Source organism: Microcebus murinus, chromosome 7, assembly GCF_040939455.1.
Source record: "Microcebus murinus isolate Inina chromosome 7, M.murinus_Inina_mat1.0, whole genome shotgun sequence".
Taxonomy (NCBI): domain Eukaryota; kingdom Metazoa; phylum Chordata; class Mammalia; order Primates; family Cheirogaleidae; genus Microcebus; species Microcebus murinus.
In genome coordinates, this window is record NC_134110.1 from 103,783,583 (window position 1) to 103,808,216 (window position 24,634).

The 24,634-nt window shown below is 41.8% G+C and overlaps 1 protein-coding gene across 1 annotated transcript in view; it reads left to right on the forward strand.

Moving 5' to 3' along the window:
* The window catches only part of PXDNL (peroxidasin like), a 267,746-nt gene extending 252,061 nt beyond the window's left edge, over positions 1-15,685 (forward strand). The window contains 5 exon segments of the mRNA XM_076005349.1: positions 665-723; positions 1,940-2,096; positions 2,914-3,185; positions 12,466-12,697; positions 15,554-15,685. Of these exon segments, the coding sequence (XP_075861464.1) occupies positions 665-723; positions 1,940-2,096; positions 2,914-3,185; positions 12,466-12,697; positions 15,554-15,685 (852 nt within the window).
* The last annotated feature ends 8,949 nt before the right edge of the window (positions 15,686-24,634 follow it).

Sequence of the window (24,634 nt, forward strand, 5' to 3'; positions counted from 1 at the left end):
AATAAGCTAGTCGCAAAAGGACACATATTGCATGATTCTACTTCTATGAGGTATCTACAATACTCAAACTTATTGAAGCAGTGAATAGAATGGTGGTTTTCAGGGATTAGAGGGGTTAGGGAAGAAATGGAGAATTGGTGCCCAATAGGTAAAAAGTTTCAGTTATGCAAGATGAATAAGTTCTAAATATCTGCTGCACAACATAGTGCCTATAGCTAACGATGTGGTCTTGTACACTTTAAAATAGGTTAAGAGGACAGATCTCATGTTAAGTATTCTTATCACAAAAACAAAAACAAAAAACAAACCACAGGAGCACATGAAGGAACACATGGGGAGTGGTTGATGTTGGCAAGACCAGACAGGAAATTTTTGGAGGGGGTGAATACGTTTAATACCTTGCTCGTAGAATCACAGGTGTATGTATGTGTCCTAGCTCTTCAAAATATACACGTTAATTATGTGCAATTTTTATATATCAATTACACCACAATAAATGCAGTATTGTTGCCTTTCAATACAACATTGCACTTCTTATTTGTCTTCCTAATACAAATGTTATATTTTCTGCTTGTTTATCAACCCGTCTTTCCTAAGAGAAAGCGAGAAGCCTGATGGCCACACCCTCATGTCCCGCACGTGCCGCACGCTTGTTAAATTGCAGATGCCGTCTACAACTTCTGGTCTTGCCAACATCAACCACTCCCCACGTGCCCACATTTGGTATTGTGACTCCTGGTTCTATTTTTGTGTGTTGACTCAGACTTCTTTGCGATTATATCCCCTTTGATTAGACATTGCGAATTTACAGGAGAAAGCACCATGCAGATAAAAGCCTGAGATTGTTTTTACTAACATTATTCCTATCAACACTTGTACACTTGCATTAATTTTAGCTAAGCACTATAGTAAAAAAAGGCATGTGATCACTGGCCATTCATGGTGCCTCCTGTTCACAGCCTCTTAGGGGACACAGAGTTCTCTAGTGACTAAGGTCCTGTGGTTGTGACTTCTGTTCTTTTTCCGTGTTTTCCTTTTCTGAAGTCCCTGACTGATGTAAGCTCTATCACACGTCTCTGATTTAGAAATTTTTTTATAAGCTCACTGGATGTACTGTTTCTGGCAAGCCATTTTCTTATTAAACAATAGAAGACATATTTTAAATAGAATGAAGCAGAACAATTTTGAAAGTTACAATGGCTTCTTCACAAAGAATAACTTTTAACAAAATTTGGAAAAATTGAAAACTTCAGACACAGATATTATGCCCACTAAATAACATCTATATAAAAATATTTTAACAATACATCATAATAATAGATGGAACTTTCATTTCTATTTCACAAACTAGTTATCTGCTTCTGTTTTCTGAGAACTTCAGTTAAGCTCTAAGAAACATATCTTAAATTCAACCCAAGACTTTTTTATTTCCTTCTATTATCAATAGGATTGAGCTATTTTGCATCAGGTTTAAGATTAGACTTTTGTCAGGCACAGTATCCTTATCTTACTTCAGTTCTTGCCATGAATTTGTAACAAAAAAATTGTAAAAAAGAGCAAGCAGCTTTCCCACCTGGGTACTGCAAAATATGTAATATTTAATTTTTCACTGCTCTTTTACTGTTTAAAGTAAAGTGAACAAGTCATTAGCAAAAGACATACTTTGAGATCTAAATAACATGTCCAATATATATGTAATATAACATGACAGTGCCTTTATTTCCTGAGCAATACTTCCTTATCATTTTAGATAAATCACATGAAGCAGATGTGACACTGGATTATCATCTCCTATGCAATTTAATTTTAATTTCTAGTTCCAGTCATATCTTTTTCTTTTTATGAACACAGAGCACCAATCACAATACCTTGTATATTCCAAATGCCTGAAGAATATTAGATGATTTTTAAAAATTCTCAGGCAACTTTTATTTTTCAGCATTTTATGTGCTTCTTGTGTAAACCGGCAAGAAGATAACTTGTACGTGGGTGAAGATGCTAGAAATGTGACACTTCTGGCAAAAACAAAGTTTGCTCAAGATTTCAGCAGTTTTGCAGTGGAAATTCAAAAAACCATCACAGCACTAAGAAAGCAGGTTTGTTTTCACCCCAAGTAACACGTCCTTATTGTATAGATTGGAATAATTAAACTTAAAAGATCTGTTCGATAACTCTCCAAAGTTACAGCACAATACCAAAACGATAACCACAAGTACAGGGAGTTGCATCGTAACAAGAGTTGAGTTGGAAGAAGGAGGGCTGGGAAACTCACGCCACAAAGATGCAGGTCACCTCACCCTTTCCACCTGGTGCCAACGGCTGCAAGGCACCCCAGCTCCGGTGCCCAGGCCCTTGTCAGGGTGCTTGAGTTCTACACCAGCCAGCGCATTTCTGAGTAATTGTGTTCCGGTGCCCTCTTCATCTCTACAGATGTAGATAATTTTCAACAGGCATAACACATACTCTTCTTAACAATTTTCTTGGAATGGAATCAAAGAAGCTTCTTAGGGATTACTGTTTTCTCTGGCTTCCTTTTTCTGAAAAAGTTGCCATTAAAAACAAAATTCTTATACTCCTCTACAGTTTTGCTTGTCTTCCCACTTGTTCTGGCTCATGTCTTGTTTAATTTTTCCTAAAATTTGGGAATAAGTCCATAAGAGGGAAAAGGCTTGCATCACAAATGGCAACACAGATGTTTTTATTCAGAAATGGAAGTCTGATTTATTTCAAGGCACAGTGCCAAGCTATCTGCTCCCTAGACAATAACGTTGCATGTGGCACACGCTTTTCTTTATACCCATGGCCTTGACGGTGGGACGCCAGGGTCTGCGTTGGGAAGTCCTGCCCTCACGAATTGTCTGACCCAGGCCATTGATGTAATCATTTGAGCATCTGACCGCATCCAACGTTCAGGGCCATCCTGCAGATCAAATGAGAGTACATAGCAGAAGAACTTTGTCAATTGTGACCCCTCGAAACGTGACTGCCCATTTTGGATGTGGGTGCATCGAGTGTCCGGTGGAGTGTGCAGTCGCTGACCGTCGCCCCAAACGGCTGTCTCCATGTGGCCAGGCTGGCGCAGCCAGGGTCCTAGTCAGCGCACTGCACATCAGCGCTTCCCTTGGCACGAACTTCCCATGGGTGGAATCGCTTGTCCACTCTGAATGTGAACATGAACCTGAAAGGTGTGAGGCATTGCTTCTAGGAAGATCACCCTTAAACATCACAGAGTGAGTGGGGTGACCTAGGCCTTTGGGCTCACGGAGTCTGGAAACCGTATTTCATTCACAGTGTGATGGATGCTGTGTCAGAGAGAAGTTGTCACAGCCGGGAGGACGCCGGGCACCAGGCCGGGCAGGGTGGCCCCACAACTTACACAGTGCCCAACCCTCATGCAGCAAACTCTTTTTAGTGACTTTATTTTACTGATTTGCAGACACAGGTAGAATCCACAGCAGCATTTCAGTCCAGTTCGGTCTACGTATTGGTAGTGATAATTTTATCTCTGATGTGTGCTGTGATGATTAAAGGCATCCCAAAGTCCCCAAGGTGGCACTCAGTGCCCCTTCTAGGTGTCCAAAAACATTACGAATTAGAACATATCTCTAAATGTATCAAGAAAGAGTGTCTTTGCCTGTTTGCTTGTTTCTTCCATTCCATTGTAAATTTCTTAATAGCTGAAAGTATTTCACTGGGGAATCTTCAGTGAAATACATAGGTCATAGGTCATGTTTAAAACAGTTTCTTTGTGTTGGAACAAGAAAGTTTAACTCTAGATCTTCAGGACTCTAAGTGGCGTGACCGCCCCGCAAGGCTGCCCAGGAAGCCAGAGGCCCTGCGGGCTCTCAGGACGCGGCCTCGCCTGACCCGCCGCCGGCGCACAGGTGGGGAGGGACGCGGCCTCGCCTGACCCCGCCGGCGCACAGGTGGGGAGGACGCGGCCTCGCCTGACCCCGCCGGCGCACAGGTGTGGAGGACGCGGCCTCGCCTGACCCGCCGCCGGCGCACAGGTGGGGAGGACGCGGCCTCGCCTGACCCCGCCGGCGCACAGGTGGGGAGGGACGCGGCCTCGCCTGACCCGCCGCCGGCGCACAGGTGGGGAGGACGCGGCCTCGCCTGACCCCGCCGGCGCACAGGTGGGGAGGACGTGGCCTCGCCTGACCCCGCCGGCACACAGGTGGGGAGGACGCGGCCTCGCCTGACCCGCCGCCGGCGCACAGGTGGGGAGGGCGCGGCGGCGCCTGGTGTCGCGTGCACGCTGAGTGACAGGCAGCAAACGCCCGACAGATACGACTTAGATGAGTACATTAACGTGACATAGCACTGGCAATGAAGGGTATTGACTGAAGCCAGAAATCAACCCAGATCATCTAACGGGACTGAGAAAAACAAAGACCCGAGAGCGCAGGCAGAGCCGAGCGGCAGACTTCCCGGCTGCAGGGCGCGCGCGCGAGAGGGGGAGCGCTCGAGGTGGCGGGGACCAGGGAGGCAGACTTCCCGGGGGCAAAGCACCTTTTTGGACATGACAAGTCCTGAGGATTTGTGAAGTCAGCGTTTGCGGCACCAAGACAGGAGCCTCGACGCGCGAGGCGCGGGGCGGGTTGTGCGGGGCTGGGCCGTGCGGGGCTGGGCCGTGCGGGGCTGGGCCGTGCGGGGCTGGGCCGTGCGGGGCGGGCCGTGCGGGGCTGGGCCGTGCGGGGCTGGGCCGTGCGGGGTGGGCCGCGCGGGGCGGGTTGTGCGGGGCTGGCTGTGCGGGGGCGGACTGTGCCGGGCGGGCCCTGCGGGGCGGGCTGTGCGGGGCAGGCTGTGCGGGGGCGGACTGTGCCGGGCGGGCTGTGTGGGCCGCGCGGGGCCGGCCGTGCGGGACAGGCCGTGCGGGACAGGCTGTGCGGGACAGGCCGTGCGGGACAGGCTGTGCGGGCTGCGCGGGGCTGCTCGCTGGGGAGGGTTCGCCGCCGCGTTGTGGTTTCCGTGGCTCCTCAGTGTGGGTGCAGCGAGTCCCGTGAGGAATTGTGTTATACAAAACCCTTTGATGTGTGAAAAATGAGTATAGCAACAAAGACAGTATGTATTTCTGGTGGTGAAATTAGACAGGAAAGAAATGGGCTAAAGAGGACACAGAATGTTTAAGAGAAACTGTATCTCACGGTGACACTCGTCACTTCGGAGATCATCACTGCTCTTGAGGCCATCCCTTAGATGCCAGAGAATCCCAACCTTCAGCCAAGGAGTCTCACCTGTGATTCCTAATTGTAAGTGGAATTACATTTAAGGAGCTTCAAAATAGGGTCAGTCTTGACATTTCACATTATTGATGGTATACTTTTGTTAAGTGACTTCAGAATGTCTAGGAATGATAATTTTTGATCTTGGTCCCTTAACTATGATAGCATCAAACTAACAAAAGTGGTCTGCAAATTTCCATGGTGTGTTCAAGTAAATTATATTTGCCTTTTTAATTTGATTCTGGTCATGGTGGAGATCACTAGATCCATAATTTCACCCAAAACATTTCATCATTTCAGTTTGAGATTTTACTTTTTAATTTTTCTGACTGTGGAGAGAGGGGGCATGTGTGTGAGGAGGGTATATAATGAACAATGAATGTAAGCATTTTCACTTATAGTCAAACTCTTCATGTGGTTCTTCACAGGTATGACTAAACTATTTGCATGCATTTATTATACTTTAGGTATTCCAAGTAGGGTGGGTTTTCATGCAAGAAGCCAGAAATTTTCACACCTGTTGGAACAGCGAGAGAGGAACAGGGGTCATAGAAACACTGCTAGAAGCTGCTGGATCCACAGAATTCCAGCAGGAAGCCACGCAGATCTCAGCGATCTTAGTAGGAGCCCCAAGCTCGGCCCTTGTTTACGCATCTGCTGACAACTGCACTTCAGGATAATGCCTCCTCCTTCTAAATCTGACCTGAGTGCCTCTTGTTGGCGGATTCTGACCCAGAACCACAAAGGGAAATAGGCTGAGGAACAATTTTCTGAGATCTGTGGAAGAGGATGCTGATGGTGACAGGTGGTAACAGACAAGCCAGATCCCACATTTAGGGAAGATCCTGTGGTTCACTGTGACTTAGTAATCAGTTGGGTGTTGGGAAGATAGGACATGAGGCTGGAAGGATACTTTGTGGTCACAAAGTTCTTGTTCTGAATGTCAATTAGTTAAAACAAATAAACAGATATGGAGATCAATAGGTTGACCACTATAATTTGTCAATCCAAAATTCATAATTATGCCTTGAAAAAAGGCAGGAATTAGAACTGATCTAGAAAATCCAGTCCCATCACTTTTTTTTCCCCATCACTTTACTAAACAAGTAGATGAATCGAAGATACTCTAGAGGCTTTTTTAAAATTAAGAGACAGGTAATGCTATTACTAAAATAACAATTATAGGTGAAACAGTAGAGTTAAAGAGGTAATGGCACATATGAAAAACACAGTGATGTCCGGTGTGGCTGAGGAGTAGGTCATCAAGACTGGCAGAACATGCGTGAGATGAGTCTGGTGAGACAGAAAGCGTGTGGTTAAGAAGAGCCTTTTCCCGGACCCTAAGCGTATGAGGAAGCTGTTAGCGGGGTTTGGGAACAGGAATGCCTTTGGATTTAAAGAATTCAATATGGGTATTGTGTGAGAATTGAACAAAGGATTACAAATGTGGCATTGTCAAGTGTTCTGCCGTTGTCATCTAGGAGTGAGATTATGGTGACAGGCAATGGCGATGATCTTAGAAAAGAAGAACAATGGACACGTTTTGGAGAGAGAGCTGTGAAGTGGCATGGTCCAGGTTTGCTTATTGAGTGTGTTCCGGCAACTCCATCTTGATGTGGAGAAGCTCCTGGCCAGGGCGAAGCTCTTACGTGGAAGCCGATGCGCACGCCCTCTGGTACGGGCAGAGGGAGATGTGACACTCCCTCGGGGGAAGTCCTGAGGTGAGGGCGGGCAGCATGGCTCTCTGGAAGAAAGACAGGGGCAGAGAGAGGGAACAGCGAGGGCACGGTTGTTTTATAAAGGGGAAGCATCACCAAGATTTGAAAGAGGCAGCAGGAGGTCACCTGTGCTTGTGGGGCTCACGGTGAGATTTGTCAGGACGTTGCGGGATGGGGCAGACATGCGTGGGGAATGAGGCTTAGATGTGGCTGGCACTAAATCAGACATCAGCTACAGTCCAGTTTCTTTTCCTCCCTTTGGCCTTTGTAGGCTACCTGTTGTTGGTGAGAGAAGACAGTGGTAAGAAAAAGGAAAGTATACACAGCATGTCTCCGAACACCATGGAATTAAATTAGATGTAAGTAACAGAAAGGAATTTTGGAAATTAAAAAATACATGGAAATTAACATGTGGGTTGAAAAAGAAGTCGCAAGGAAAACTATAATATACTTTGAGATGAATAAAAATGAACCCAAACATACAAAAACACATAGGATGTAGCTAACATATTGTTTAGAGGGAAATTTATAGCTGCAAACACCTATAAGAAAAGGAAAAAAATATCAAATCAATAACCTACCTTTCCATCTTAAGAAACTTAAGAAAAGCAAATTAAACTAAAAGCAAACAGAAGTAAGTAAATAATGAAGAGTAGAGTGAATAGGAATGACGCTGAGAACAGAAACAATAGATAAAATTGGCAGAACAAAAAAAATTTTAGGTAGGCTGGCCAAAAAAAAAACAAAAAAAAAGATTCAAAGTATTAGGAATGAAAGAGGGAATGTCACTACTGACATAACAGCAATAAAAAGGATTTTAAGGGGACACTATGACAAACTGTGTCCCAACAAATTAGATAACTTAGATGAAATAGATATATTCCTGCAAACACACAAACACTAAAACAATAATAAGAAGCAATAGAAAACAATAATAGACATACAAAAAGATCGAGTTAGTAATAAAAGAAAAAAGAAAACTTTTCACAAAGAGAAGCCCAGGCCCAGATGACTTCATATATGAATTCTACCAAACATTTAAAGAAGAATTAATGTAAGTTCTTTACAAAGTCTTCCAAAAAATACAAGAGGAGCAAACTGTTTTCAACTCATTTTATGAGGCTAGTATTACACAGATATCAAAACTGGACAAAAATATCACAAGAAAGCAACATGCTAATGCCTCTTTCAAATACAGATGCAAAATTCTTCAGCAAAGTACTAGCAGGGTGAATCTAGCAACATATATAAAGAAAGGGTTATATATCATGGCCAAGTAGGGTTTATCCCAGGAATGCAAGGTTGATTTAACATCTCTGAAATCAATTAATGCAATAGCAAGATAATAAAAGACAAAACACAATGATTATCTTAATATAGTAAGGAAAAGCATTTGGAAAAATCCAATACCTTTTCATTATAAACACAAAGAATAGAAGAGATCTCTCTCAACTTGATACAGGGCACCAAAAGAAACCTAGAGCTAACATTATATTTAATGATGAAAGACTGGATGCTTTTCTTTGGAGATCAGGATCAAAGATGTCTGTTCTTGAAGCGTCTATTTAACATTGTACTGCAGGTTTTAGTCATGGCAGTTGGCAAGAAAGGTAAATAAAAGGCATCAAAATTAGAAAGAAAGAAGTAAAATTATCTCCAGCCACAGTTGACATGATATTTTATATAGAAAAATCCTAAAGAATCTACTAAAAGTGTTTGTATTTAATAGTTATGTAAATATTATTCTAATCATTTATTAGAACAAATAAACAGTTCTTTAATGTTACAGAATACAAGATTAATATGCCTAAGTTAACTATATTGTTATACACTTGGTATAAACAATTTAAAAATGAAATTAATAAAACCATTCCATTTGGCCAGGCTTGGTGGCTCACGCCTGTAATCCTAGCACTCTAGGAGGCCAAGGCGGGAGGATGGCTCAAGGTCAGGAGTTTGAGAACAGCCTGAGCAAGAGTGAGCCCCCCCATCTCTTTCTAAAAATAGAAAGAAATTAGCTGGATAACTAAAAATATATAGAAAAAATTAGCTGGGTGTGGTGGTGCATGTCTGTGGTCACAGCTACTCGGGAGGCTGAGGCAAAAGGATTGCTTGAGCCCAGGAGTTTGAGGTTGTTGTGAGCTAGGCTGACACCATAGCACTCTAGCCTGGGCAACAGAGTGAGACTCTGACTCAAAAAAAAAAAACCAAACAACAATAACATTTCATTTACAATAGCATCAAAAAGAATAAAATACTCTGGAATAAAATTAACAAAAGAAGTAAAATTATTTAACTCTGAAAACCATGGATTATTAAACACAATTTAAAAAGACCTAAATCAATGGAAAGACATCCCATATTAATTGATTGGAAGACTTAATATTAAGTCTTAAGATGGCAATACTTCCCAAATAATCCCGAATTGTGTCCCTTCAAAATTCATGTTGAAGGCCCAACTTCCATTACTTCAGAATGTGACTATATTTGGAAATAGAGCCTTTAAAGCGGTTACTAAGTTAAAACGAGGCATTGGGACACATTCGGCATTAGGGCACATTAAGGTGTGGCCTGCTCCAGTAGGACTGGTGCTCTCACAGGAAGAGGGGGAGACGGGACGTGCCTGCACGGAGGAAAGGCGCGCGAGGACGCAGCGAGAAGACAGCCGTCCGCCCGCGAGCCGAGGAGGGGCCTCAGGAGAAACCACCCTGCTGGCACCTTGGTCTTGGACTTCCAGCCTCCAAAACTGTGAGAAAATAAATGTCTGTTGTTCAAGCCACCCCGTCTGTGATATTTGCTACAACATTTCTAACAAGCTAATACAGAGTTGGTACCATGAAGTGGGGGGGTGCTTTACCATATACCTAAAAACACGGAAGTGTCTTTGCAACTTGGTGATGAGTAGAGGCTAGAAGAGTCTTGAGGTGTGAGTTACAGAAAGTCTATATGGCCTTAAAGAGATCATTGATAGCAATATTGCTGTTAAAGGTGATTCTGGAGAAGTCTCAGATGGAAATGAGGAATATGTCATTGGACACTGTTGGAAAAACAGTGGGCATAAAAGGGCAAAGAACTTGGCCGAATTGTGCTCTAGTGTTGTGTGGAAGGTAGATCTTATGAGAGACCAGTGTGGACATTTAGCCGAGGTGAATTCTAAGCAAAGAGTTAAAAGTGCAGCCCAGTGTCTCCTTGTTCCTTATGGTAAGATGTGAAGTTGAAGAAGGAATTGTTAAGCAAAAAGAATCCCAAAATTGAATATTTGGAATATTCTCAGCCTATACATATCAGAAAAAAATACAACATGTGTTGTGGAGAGAACACCAAGGGTGCGGCTGGAAAATCATTTCATAAAGAGATTATGAGTCCAGCTCATGGGTCTAACCAGACGTCTCAGCAGAAGCCAGGAATGGGGATGGGGTTATGTCAGCAGACACTGCCAGCTTGGACTGCAAGGACAGAGATGGGACAAAATGAAGGAAGACTGGATTTGGGGGGTTCTTCATGACAGGACAATAGAGCTCTGCAGCTGCAAACGTGTGTGAGCCTCCACGGAAAGGAAAGAATGACTCTGCCACGCTGCCACGCGCCCAGAGGGCACCGCCCTGGAGGCCGAGGCTGTCTCCTCCTTGGAGTCAGAGGCAGGCTGCTGCGCTTGGGGTCATGGCGGTGGGACTGCCACTTGTGGACCCAGGGGTGGTGCCACCACCCAAGACTAAGGTGAAGTCATCTAGGGGCCCAAAAGTGGGGGCTGCTGCCTCTGGGCCTGCAGTTCGGAATAGAGCTAAAGTCGATTTTCTCAAACATCAAAATCTAATGGAATTTGTCTTGCTAAGTTGTGAGCTTGCTTGGGACCCAAGATTCATTCTTGCTTCCCATTTCTCCTTTGGAATGGGAGCATCTACGTATTGTGTTCTGGAAGTGGGTAACTTGTCTGGTTTCACAGGTTCGCAGCTTGTAAGGAATTTTCTATCAGGATCAATCATAGGTCCAGTCTCACCTATAATTTGTTTTGATGCTATTTAAATGATATTGGGAGTTAGAATTGATGTTGGAATGAATGGGTTAAGACTTTGGGGGCTGTTGCGATAGGGTGGATTGAATTATTTTGCATGTGAGAAAGACATGAATTTGGGGGTGCAGAAAATGGGATGTTATGGACTGTTAACATGTCCACCCCTCAAATTCACATGTGAAGTCTTAGTCCTCAGTGCCCGTGATGTGAATGTATTTCCTGGCCATCTGCAAGCCACGAGAGAGGCACCAGAAGAAAGCAACCCTGCTGGCACCTTGATTTTGAACTTTTTCCAGAACTATGAGAAAATAAATTTCTGCTGTGTAAGCTACCCAGTCTGTGGTATTTTGTTATGGTAGCTCTAAAAACCCAATACTTTCTTTTTTAGAAATGGAAAAGCCAATCCAAAATCCATATGGATTTGCAAGAGACCCTGAATAGCCAAAGGTTTTATATTGTCTTGCAGTGCTTAGATTTTTCTGTTAGTCTCCAATTCTTATTTTTCTCTTTGCATTTAGTTTGGGGAGTTACTATTAATATATCTGCAGGTTAACTGATTCTTTCCTTTGCCATCTTGAGTGTGACAGCTAATTTTAGGTGAGAACTTCTGGATCACAGGATGCCCAGCCATCTAGTGGAACGTCGTTTCTGGGTGTGTCTGGGAGGCTGGTGCCTGAAGAGATGAGCATGTGAATTGTGCACCAGGGGAGCCAGGGGCCCTCCCCAGCCTTGTGGCACCTGCTCAGGGCCCGAATGGAGCAAACGGGCAGAGAAAGGCAGAGTGGACTGTGCTCGGTGGGACTCTGAGGTGGGACGCTGATCTGCCCTCGGCACTCCTGGCTCTCAGGCCTGGGAAGCATCATGGACTTTCCCGGGTCTCCAGCTTGCAGCTTGCACATTGCGATGCCTCTCGGCCTCCGTGGTCATGTGAGCCAATTCCTTATAATCAACCTGTCAACATGTCTGTCCTGTTGGTTCCGTTTCCCTGCAGAGCCTTGACTGGTAGACACTAAGTCTATTGACCAAGCCACCAAGGCACTCTTCCTTTCTGTTACAGTGTTTTTGATTTCTAGCATTTTCTTTTAATTGGTTTTCAGTATTTCCATTTCTCTGCTTATGTTACCAATCTTCTCCTGCATGTCGCCTCCTTTTTCCACTAGAGCTCTGAACATATTAATCATAATTATTTTAAAATCCCTGCCTGATAATTCCAACATCTGCATCACATCTGAGTCTGCTTCTGATGTTTCCTTTGCGTCTTATGACTGTGATTTTTTCTTTCTTTCCTTTGATCAGGCCTTGTAAATTTTGTTAAAAGCCAGACATGATGTCTTGGGAAATAGGAACTGCAGTAAATAAGCCTTTGCTTTAGGTTTTTACACCGAAAACACTAAATGCTGTGCTGTGTTTAATGTGTCCTGTAGCTGTAGGGCCACGGCTTTGCATTCCTGAGCTGGCATCTTTGCTTTGTTTCCCCTCCTGGCTTCCGCCCTCCCGTGCTCCTCTTCAGAGAAGGCCTTGTTGCTCCGCTGCCTCAGCTGTCACCTGCCGTTACTGTGCCGGATCTTTTGGTGCTGGCTGGGTGTGGGCCGGGGTATTCTCTGGTCTCCAGTGGGCTGTGTCGGGCTGTGGCCGGCGCGGCAGCGCCAGCGCGTGGCTTTCCCGCCCTTCCGCTCCCTTCCCGCTGGGGCGTCCCCGGGTTTGGGGGTGCCCACCCGGTTTCCATGTGGGCATTACCTGCTGTGAGTCAGGAAGCTGGAGTGGGCAAGAATCTCTTCCCTCGGTCTGGACGGGGACTTAGAACTGCACGCTGGCAAATTCTTCCCCGGCACGTGGGCCTTCCCTGTGGAGAGGGCTCTGGGTGTGCCTGGCACAGGTTGCCCTTCCCCTCCTGCCAGCGCCGGGGGTGCTTCCCCGTGTGTCCCTTCCTGACCGCGCACTCCTGGGGCAGCAGGGAAAGGAAAGTTGCGTCCTTTTACTCTCAAAACTTTTTAATTAAGTCTGGCACAAAACTTAGTCATGTGCTGTATCTCTTATATTTATGGTACATAAAAGATTCTTAAACTATTTCCTTTCTTAAAAATTTTATTTAACATTGTTAGAGCTGAGATCCTCAGGGCTGCGGGACAGAGAGACAGAGTCACCGAGGCTGTAATTGTCAAAAGGAGTTCTATTGTCTAGCTCGAGCTAGGGTCCAAGCCCCCAGAGTGCCAGCGCAGTGGCCTCTTCTCTGGGCAGGGACCCCCCCTAGTGTGCTAGTGACCCTTTTATACCTAAGCTGTTTACATGCTAATCATGCATCCGCCCCCACGGTGATTTTTACTTCATCCTACCCCTGATAGGCTCCAACCTGTTCCCGGTCCTAGCTGAGAGACTCCTCTTTCTGCATTCTTTGTCTTTCTCCTCTGCATCCCATAATGCACTCATTATGCCTTGTGGTTAGCAACCAAGCAGCAACCAATGGCTAAAAGCAACCACTAATCTAATAGCCCAGCATCTTACAGAATCTCTCCCATGGGTGCTGCGTATTGCTACTGTAGTGATCGTTGTGTCGTTTTCCCTTGCCTGGAGACTGTACTCAGTTAATTTACATGATGTTTAAAGTACTGGTTTTCTTTGCTGCCCACTCATCAGCCTCAGTTCCCACCATCCTGCGTGCCCTCTCCCACAAAGCAGCCTACAGTCCTGTAAACTAGACCTGCCTGTGGGCCCCATGCCTTGGCACGTCTGTTTTCCCATCTTCCTGAAATGCCTTTTCCCTGCTTGTTCTCCTGAAAGACTGAGTCATCCTTCACCACCCAAATGCTTTTTCCCACAGAAGGTGCGTTAGTCTGCTCAGGCACATGATAAGATGCCACAGAATTAGTGGCTTACATAAGACATTTATTTCCTCACTGTTCTGGAGCCTGGAAGTCCAAGATCAAGGTGCTGGCAGGGACGGCTGCTTCTGCGGCCTGTCTCCTGGGCTTGCAGGTGGCGCTTTCTCCCTGTGCCTGCACATGGCCGTTCCTCCGTGAGCGCAACTGGTGTCTCTTCCTCTTTTTATGAGGACACAGGTGCTATTGGATTAGAGTCCCACCCTTGTGACCTCATTTAACCCAAATCACTGCCCTAGAGGCCCTGTTTTAGAATGCAATCACATTGGGGGTTAGGGCTTCAGCTTATGAGTATTTTGGGGGGAACACAGCTCAGTCCATAGCAGAAGGCCTCCCCTCATTCCCTGAGGCAGCAGTGGGCATGGCTGCCCTGCCGCTGCACTTCCCACGAGTCTGTGTCCCCTAATTGGCTTATGGCTGCAGTGTTGGCCTGGCCTTCTATCAAATTGCAAGCCCTTGAGCCCTGCGTGGCTTGCTCTCATCTTTGAAACTTGATAAATGTTTCTAAACATGGGGATGATGTTTTGTTGTTTGTGACAACTTAAATGACAAACAAATAAATGAAACATTGATTAGTTGAATTGGCATTTATGTTTATGGAGAAGATATTCCAAATATGTAATTTCACTGATTTGATTTTAATTCAACTTCATTTAGAAATTAATTGTTTCAGGTACTAGGTCCACATACAATGCTTTTCTACACATAGGGAACTGTTTATTAGTTTAGATCCTGGATGACTCAAATTCATTACGTTTTGGGGGAAAGTGCTTAGGAAAATTATGTAGGCTGTGAAGTTTACTTGCCGTCTAGATGGGTGCTTGCAGGACAGGGCTTTGCTGCTACCCACCCCGTTCCCCCTCCCCCTCCTGCCCTCCGCGTGCAGGTGGGCAAGCTGGAGGCCGCCTGAGGCGGGCGGGCTGGCAGACGACAGGGATTCAAAGGGAGGCCGCGAGCGCTGGATGAAAGGAGACTGCGTCAGCTGTCTGCGAGGTCCGCGCTGGAGTCTCCCCGCGCTAGCCAGCGGAAACATGCCAAAAACTCCAAAGAGAGAAAAAATATCCTTTTTGTGAATAGATTCTAGGCGTATTTTTCAAATCGAGATACTGGTGTGAGATTTCAGGGTTTCTGATTATTGATAAAAACATAGCTGCAGTTTAGCCCGAGCTTGCCAGAGACCACGGGCATTTCACTTGTTCCCTAAGGGAGGCGGGAACTGGGGCTGAGGAAGTGTATGTCACTCGCCCAAGTTTGCCAGCAACCTGAGGCAGACGGGACTTGAGTTTATCTCATTGTTCTCCAGCCAGGCTCTCTGCAAATGTAGCCTGAAGGCACCAACTGCGCCATTCTGTGGAAATGTAAAGGAGTGTTATCATGGCATCCACCAATATGAAAAACTAAAAATGCACAGTATTTATTATGGAGTTTGCTTTTTGAAAAGCACTGACCCCCCCACGCTGCCCCAACCTCTAGAAGCTGGAACTCTTCCAGCTGGAGCACCCTGCCTTATAGTAACGGCGGTGGCGCCTCCAGCCTTCTTCTTCGTGCTGCAAATGCACAGAAAGAAGGAATAGAAATCACAGGCAAAAATTAGCTCATACCATGAGCAATTTTTATTATATTGACATAGCCAGCCTATCAGTTATGTATTATAAGAAGCTTATATTTTTAGTAATCTTACTATAAGAAACATGGGTATGATGTTTGAATGTTGCCTTTCAGAGTGGCCAGGTCACCTGTGTGGTGGAGACTTGCCCCCGGGCTCCATGTCCCAGTCCTGAATTGGTGAAAGAAGTCTGTTGTCCGGTTTGCAGAGACTGAGGAATGCCGGCTGAAAGCCCAGACAAATGCTAACAAGTGTCACATGCTCGTAAGCCCCAAATGGGGAATTTCTCAGAAAGAGACACTTAAGACGTGAGCAGTTTTAACCTATAGTCACATCGTTGATACGGAAACTGCTGACTTGAGAGCAAGTTAGTTCATTTAACCATAGACATACTGAAGATATTTTATCTTTTCATTTTCTAACATGCCTTGAAATAATTCAAAACTAAAAGCTATAAAGTGCATAGGAATCATTTTACTTAAGACATATTTCTTATTGTAAACCATCAGTTTTATATACCATACATGGAAATAAAAAAACATATTGTAATATTTTTTAAAAATGTGAATATCGTGGAAAATCTCTAATTTCAAAATTCAGAGATATTTCATAATCTACAGGAAGTTTGAGAGAATGAGTTTTGCACTTAGAGAAAACATCTGGAAAGATCTGTGAAAAATTCTTCATGTTATGATGCGATTCTGCCTACCTGACTCCACTCAGATCTACAAGCAAGTGTCAGATTCTGCTGGGAAGGCACTGATCTTAACCTTCATTAGTCTCTAAATTCTGGGACATAAGAGAAAAGTCAGTGAAGGAATATCATTATTTTAGGGAGCTTGTTAGTTTGGCATGTGGCTGAGAAACGCAAACTCTATGAGGGAAAGAGACTTCAAAGCAGCACTGTTCAATATCTGCCTTTCCCCTCCTTGTCATTATTACCATTCATGAGATGTCAAAATTGAAATAGAGCAAGTCTGAAATTCAGGAGCAATATGAGTCTACTATCAGAAAACTTGAAAGTGTTCCTGACTTTTACAAAAGGTCTTGCTATGGGATTCTTCTAATTTGGGCACTTTCTGAACAGCATTTGAAACAGAAACCCATAGGCAACAGGCTTATTTATACTCAGAATTGAGTATTTAAGTATGTTAGATAATTTTCACTTAATATTAAGTAAGAGCCTTTAAAATTTGATATAAAAATGTGCACCCATATGTGGGTGTTGGTTGCAATTGTTGGGAGATCTTTAAAGAGCACGTTGTGGCAAACTTTAGAGGAAAGCCTTCAAGTAGTGTCCTGCTCTCAGACAGGCTCCCAGGGAGGTAGCGCTACTGTTTGCCAATCGCAAAACAAACTTTTAAAAACAGGCAAGATTGAGTTATTGCGTACAATGCAGTATTAGTTTTAGACAAAATATTTTGTGGTGTTAGTATTATGCATGAGGAAAGATGTTTCTGGAGTTGGATAATATATGTCATTGCTTTTAAATGTGTTAGTGACTCCCTTCCAGGATTCAAAATAATTTTTACTAAAAATGTCTACAAGGCCAAGCTGTAATATGTCCCTAAGGTTTCAGGTTTCATGGCCTTTTAAAAATTCATAACAATTTTAATTATATTACATTTTGAAAGACAAAACCTAACAAATCTCGTTATATTTGTCATTTTTTCATCTTACTGAAGCTCAAGCAAGACCTACATGAATGCTGACTCACATTACTTTTTTATTTTTATTTTTTTTTTTTGAGACAGAGTCTCACTCCTCACTCTGTTGACCAAGCTAGAGTGCCGTGGCGTCAGCCTAGCTCACAGCAACCTCACACTCCTGGGCTCAAGCGATCCTCCTGCCTCAGCCTCCCGAGTAGCTTAAACACTGACCACATTCTCTTGGATGTCACCTGGTTAATACGACTGAGTGGTGCAACATAACCAGATATAAAAATAACATAATTAAATTATCTTTTAAAAGGAAACTGGATTGACCATATGAAGATTTATAAAACTGCATGTCAGTTGACAGGACAACTTGAAAATTCAGCCACCTATATAGATATGATTATAATTTAAAGCATATGAATTACTTTTTAAGTATATTTCATTATGTAACATTTATTTGTCTATGTTTTTAATATTGTTTTTATTTTTTAAAGTAATATTGCATATGGTAAAAATCTCAAATTTTTTCAAGGTCATAGCCTGCCCTCCATTGCTACAGTCCAAATGCAATGGCTGTTTTTAGTTTGGGGATTTGTGTGTATGTGTGTGTATGTGCGTGTGCGTTTGCACGCGCTTTTGTGCATGTACATTTTCTATGTATACCACACGCAAGCCACACTTGACAATATTTCTTCCTTAGTGGTTTTGTTTATTCTGAATAACCTTAAAACATCAAAAATCCATGAGCATTTGTTAACAACATATTGATATATCACATTATGCCAGGAAATCAAATGAGATAAAATTCAGTGTTTCTTTCGTGGCATACTTTTCTGAGCCGGGACACAAGGGTCATAGCGGATGCAGCGCCCTCCTCATTCACAGCAGGTGTACACAAATACGGCGGAGGTTTCCTGGGTTCCTCTTTACCTGATTCTGTCAGCTGAGAAAAGCAACGGTCTTTAGCCAGGCTGTTTGATTGTTAGAGAGGGTGGGAAAATACCCCCTTTCTTTCAAGAGCATTTTAACTTCTATCTATGCCCCGACACACAAATGACCACACAGCACATGAACTGCACTGTGTAGCATGAAGTTAAAAAAAAGTTTTGTTTGGAGTGGCAGTTGAGAATAGAGCATTTATCTGACCGTCTTTAAGATTCACTTATGGCAAATAAACTGTGTAAGAAAAATGAATCTTTATGCTGACTTGTTTATTTATAGGCCTGCATATTAGGGGAGCAGAGGTAGGATAAATTAAGGGTTCTGGTAAGGTTTTTGTGTGTGTGTGGATGTGTGTGTTTTTAGTTTAATTGTGAAGTTGATATATTCACTGGACTGTAATTTTTACAAATATTGCATGACAAATGTCATGTTTATGCATTATATATTTTTTCCAAATAAAATACAGTTCATTAATAAGTTAAATCAAGTTCATGTATAACTTACACAGAAATCTTATCTTCTGTTTTAGGAAAGATATTATTAAAAGCCATAGTTAGCTAAGTGTCCTAAACAATTATTGGCATGAAAGAGTTTGTGGAAAACAATGTAAACCCTATTTGTTCCTCATGAATATACAAAGTGAGAGATACTGCACTAAATGTAAGAGCTTCTAAAAATGGTACCATAAATATAACTTTATATATTGTATTTTTGGCTTCTGTGTAAGATAATTTGCTGAGTTTTGTTTTAAGCATTAGAATGAATCAGTGTTTAAAACTGCATTTCAAATATAAGTTAGCAAAAAAGAATATATAGTTCCCAATATTATGAAGCACAACTTCTATTAATATACTTTGTAAGAGAAATGAGGCAAAGTGCTTCAAACATAATTATTAACCAAAATGATTTAACCTCAAAGGAAATATATATATATATATATATATATATATATATATATATATATTTATATATGAACATTAAATAGTTACATTTTGTCATATACTTTATACCTAAGTACTGGTGTGCATTTTGAATTGGTGCATATGAAAAAGACATAATTTAAAACTTTTTAATTGTACTTATATCTTTGCAAGAGAAATACACTAACTATTCGTTCATCATTTACCTGGCTAGCCATCATCCATATTTTGATTAAAGGAGTCTTGAGCAAACTCTTAACTTCATGTTCATGACTATATCCTAAAATATTAGAATAAATGAAATTTACTCATGAAAGGATCTCCGATTGAAGATTTTAAAATAAATGGACTCATATTTTTCCATGTGTATTTATCACATTAATGAAAAGTAATTACTACCTACTTAAAAAAAATTATGTTTTAAGTATGAAATGTCCAATTTTCTTAACTACTAAGTTTGACAGTTAATATCTGTGACATTTCACTTTGACACTTCTTGTTTTATTTTTATTGCAAAGGTACATCTTCATTCTTTCAAATGCACACTTTGATTTGTGATCATCTGTCATTTTTTTAGAATGATTTTTGTACAAACATAGAAAAGTCAAAAATTCATGTTATTTTCAAATATGAGTTCCGTCATAAATCCAATATAACACAGACAGCTCGAAATATAAACACAGTATTCAGAAAAGATGTAGCTAATGAAGACACAGTATGTTGATGGTTTAAAAAGTTCCATTCTGGTAATTTTAATCTTAAAAATGAGCCACATGGACGACCTGAGACCAAAGTGGATAATGATAAATGAAAAATTGTAGTGGGAGTGAATTCATCTCAACCTATGCTTAAATTAGCAACAAAGTTTGACTTTACTATTCCAACAATATTAGACCATTTAAAACAAATCATCAAAGTAAAGAGGCTGGATAGATGGGTACTACATAGATTAAACGAACATCAAAAGAAAAATCGTCTTGCGGCTTCCCTTTCTTTGCTGTCATGACACAAAGGCAAACCGTCTCTACACCGTATTGTGATGTGAGATAAAAAATAGATTCTCTTTGACAATCACAAGCGTTTGGCACAATTACTGCATAAAGATGAAGTGTTGAAACCAAATTCCCAAAATTCCAAAACCAAATTTCATCAAAAAAAGCTAATGGTGTCTGTGTGGTGGTCCATGCTGGTGCTGTCCACTACAGCTTCATGAGACCTGGTCAGTTGATTACAGCGGAAGTCTACTGAAACTAACTGGACAAAATGATAGGATGTTTGTGATTAAGCAGTGGAGATTGGTCGACAGAGTCAGGCCAATCCTCTCACAAGACAGTGTTCAACCACAAGTCGCATGTACAACACTGTTCAAACTGCAGAAGGTGGACTTGGAAACTCTCTGTCACCCACCGTATTCACCAGACCTTGCACCAACTGACTACCACTTCTTCCAGGTTTTGGACCACTTCTTGCAAAGAAAAATATTCAATTCTCAGCAAGCTGTGTGAAACGCCTTTCAAGATTTCATTGCCACACGCTCTCCAGGCTTCTTTGCCGCTGGCATAAGCACACTATGATTAAGATGGCAGCCCTGTGTCAATAGTTTAGGCACACACTTTGATTAACGTTTCTTGTTTCAGATATAATAAACTACCCTTTTGATTCAAAATCAGACATTTCATATTTGATGATCTATAAAAATGCACCTTAGTACAATATATGATAATCTAATACTTAATCATAATGTCATTTTTCACAGAACAAAACTATCTTCCCTAAAAAGTAAAAAGATTCATTGAAATCATTCCTTTTTTGTTGTTTTTTTGTGGAAAGATTACTTAGGAAAACTTTTACTGAGTTGCCTACCAATGGGTTTAGTTGACCAGTGTAGAAGGCATGTGGTGCTGTGCAAAGAACCAGCCCTTAGAGCAAGTCCTGTGGCCTTACAGTGCAGTGGGGTGTCTAGGACTAAGATGGGCTAAAATGAGAATGTTTGCCCTTTTACTTAATGAGAATTTATAGTGAATTTTGAATTGGAGGAAATTCTAATTTTTCAGATTGTAGAAGAAAATACCATGTCAGAATAAATGAGTTGATTAAAGCTTAAGTAAGCTGATACAACTTACTCACATGAAGCAATAACAATATTTTGGGAGAAAGAGGGCTAAGTCAAGTTACAAGAAAACCTGAGTTTTTAAAGATTTGGAATCTTCTAAAAGTGGAAAAAAATCAGACACTCCAAGTTTTGGAAAAACATGTAAAAAAACAATATGATTTGCTGGCAAGGCAGGGGAATATGTAACTGATAATATGATGCTATTAAACCACAAAAGAAAGAAAACAATTTGTGAAGGTAAAACATCTAAACTGGATGTACAAGTAACTATGAAGAGAAGAGTTTAGAGGCAGAGCTGGAGGAACAGGCTCTGCCCACACAGATATATGTTGATGAATCTGCAGAACATTCTGGTTTGAACCCAGTAACAAACGGTGGAGAGGGCAAGTGGAGAGGGTGGAGAGGGCAAGTGGCCAGTGTTAATACAATGCCCAGACACTAGAATTGCAAAGGGCCTGCAAGGATGTGTTTTGTGTTTGAAACCCATGCCCCAAATTTCTAACAACATGGAGAACTCAGCTAACAAGTATCCATTTCTGATTCAGATTTCTAGAGAAGCTGAATAAAATATGATACAAAACATGAAATATATAATTAAACACAAGGGGAAAATATTTCCAAATCTCCAAGTTTAAAACAGAAAGACCCTAAATCAAGATACATAAAAAGGCAAAACAAGTCCAATAGGGCAACGTACAGGCTGGTGTTTTAAATACACATTTAGGATCCGAAGACAGGGCCTGGGGCCAGGACAAGACCATGAGCACCAAGTTGCTTCTTTAGGTTGTCCTTTCCCTGAAAGAGTCTGGAAAAATATGATGCCCAGCCCAGGGATGCTGCGGGTAAACTCTCTATTTCGTGCTTGGGTTGGAAGACGATCTTATCTCGTACCATATGGAAGTGTAGAGTCCAGCTTGACGGTAGCCTTCAGTTGCAGAAATCTCAAGCTAAGAATTGAATGCAAACATTTGTCCTGTTCCAATAAAGAAATCATAAACTATATGAAAAAAAGTCCATCCTACAGATTAGTCAAGGATCACAAATAGGATTGTAGCACGCCAAGAAGTTGAGAAAATAGAACTTTCTGAAAGAGTTTAAAAGAAAAATAGAAGATATACAGTAAAATAGGATCTAACAAATTTAAAAGAGACAGGGTTGGAATGAAACAAATGTAACATCTAAAAATAAAAATATAATGATCAAAATAAAATATCAGTTGGTGTAAATGGAAGACTTTGACAATGTTTAAGAGAATTTTTAAGCTATGATATAGATATAAAGAAATTATGTCTCCTGTAACTCGATGATAGAGATAGAAAATACTAGAGATATGTAACAATATAAAAATAATAGCTAAATTTCGGACTTTTAAAAAACAAAGTAAAACTAAAGAGTTAAAGATTATAAAATAATGGGAAAGATACTCAGAGCTGAAAAATTATGAAGTCCTCATATTTTTGCTTACGTTTATTAAGTTATTGAATAACTTACAGACAAGCAAAAATCTGTACCTATTTAATGTGTACAGCTTGATGCGTTTGGAGATAAGTGTACAATCCCTGTGGAATTTTCAACACAATAAATGCCAAAAACATATCCATCACCTCCTAAAATTTCTTTCCACCCTCTATATGTATTATTTTATTCTATGTTGAGCGTGCATTTAAAAAGTTAAGTGTGATGACTGAAATAATAAAAACATGTGATTTTCATTTAGAAAAACATGGTTAATTCAAAAGAAGCCAGGAAAGAAGAAATAAAGAAAAAACTTTATCAATGATAACAATTAATATAGTAGCAATAAATTTAAATACATCTGTAATCACATTAAATTTAAATGTTGTTTGCTCACCAAATAAAATCTAGGGTCTCAAGTTGATTTAAAAATTATATATACACAAACATGTACATACATTCACAGACACAAAAACACGCACTCAAGACAATACTAAAACTTAATAAGAGAAATGTTGGGAGTAAAAGGGCAAAGGAAGATATGCCTATAGTCACTGATTTTTAAAAGGGGCTTCTTATGGGTCGAATTGTGTCCCATCCCAATTCATGTTGAAGTCCCACTCCAGTATCTCGGATGTGAATATATTTGGAGATATGGTCTTGAAAGTGATAATTAAGTTAAAATGGGTCATTAAGGTGGTGGAATGTAATGAAATATCACTGGTGTCCTCATAAGAAGAGGACATTAGGACACAGACACACAGGGTGAAAGCCAGAAAGTCATGTGAAAATGAAAAGGCTCATGTACAAGCCCAGGGGAGGCTTGGAACAAAACCTCCCTCACGGCCACAGGAGGAACCAGCCCTGCTGGCACCGTGACTGTAGGTTTCAGTCTCCCACACTACCAGGCAATGACTTACTGTTGTTTTAGCGCCCAGTTTGTGGCACATTGTTACGACAGCCCTGGAAAATGAACACAGAGCTAACTATAGCCATTTAGGAGTGAGGAACAACAATTCTGCAAGAAGATACCATGATCCTGCACCTATGTACACATAAAAACAGCATAACGTTCACAGTTAAAACCGCCAGAATTACAAGAGAATATTTACAAATCGATAATCACTTTTTTCCCAGATTTTCATATACTCTCAGAAGCTAACAGAACAGGTGGACAAAAAGTCAAAATTTGAATGATATAGTTAACTCACTCTAATTCTCAAATATGCAATCTTCCCCCTACAAAATAAGAGAATACACATTCTTTCAAACTGTATTGAAAACATGTTTAAAAATTGACTCCAAGTTACACTTCATATTTTAACAAATTTCAATGGTTTAGTGAGAGTTTATACTTCATGTTACCTCATACCAGTGCAATCAAAATAGAAAACTAACAACAACAAAATTATAATATAATACACACCCTTCTGAAGTGAGCTGAAGCGAGCCGTCCCAGGGTCAGATTGGCTGAGACCCCAAGTCAACAGAGCGGGAGCCCATTGCTTGTTCCCACAATTAGCAGAACATGGCTTGTTGACCGGCTGAAGTGTTAGGGACCGACCTTCCACAGCCCCACCGGACAGAAAAGCAGAGACATCGAGGATGCAATCACACAAGAGGAGGTTTATTTTCTGGCTAGCCAGGGTCCAAGCCCCAGAGCACCAACGCAGTGGCCACTCTCGCAGGCAAGGACCCCGACCTGAATTGCGGGGTGCCTTTTATCCCCCCCCAAAGGGCCCTAGCAACGCACAAACTAATCACGCGCTGGCCATGAGCTGACCTTTGAAGTGATTAATTTTCTTAGTATCCTGCGCGATCCCTGCGCATCCCACCTCCCTTTCGCCTTTCTTCACAACCCAAGAGATAAGCGGAGGTATAAACAGATGTGTGCTGTTCGCTAATTGCCTCACCCTACTTCACACAAAGAGGGGGAAAAATTCCTTTTTTGTTGTGCCACTGAGACGCCGCCGAGGCGCCATCGAGGCGCCCCCACATTTCCCCCTTTCCTTTACATCGCCGACGAGCACTCTTGCTCCTCTTCTGGGTAATTTATAAGTCCCAGGTCCGCATAAAGTCTTTGATATTGCTGTTGCAGCACCAGAAGCT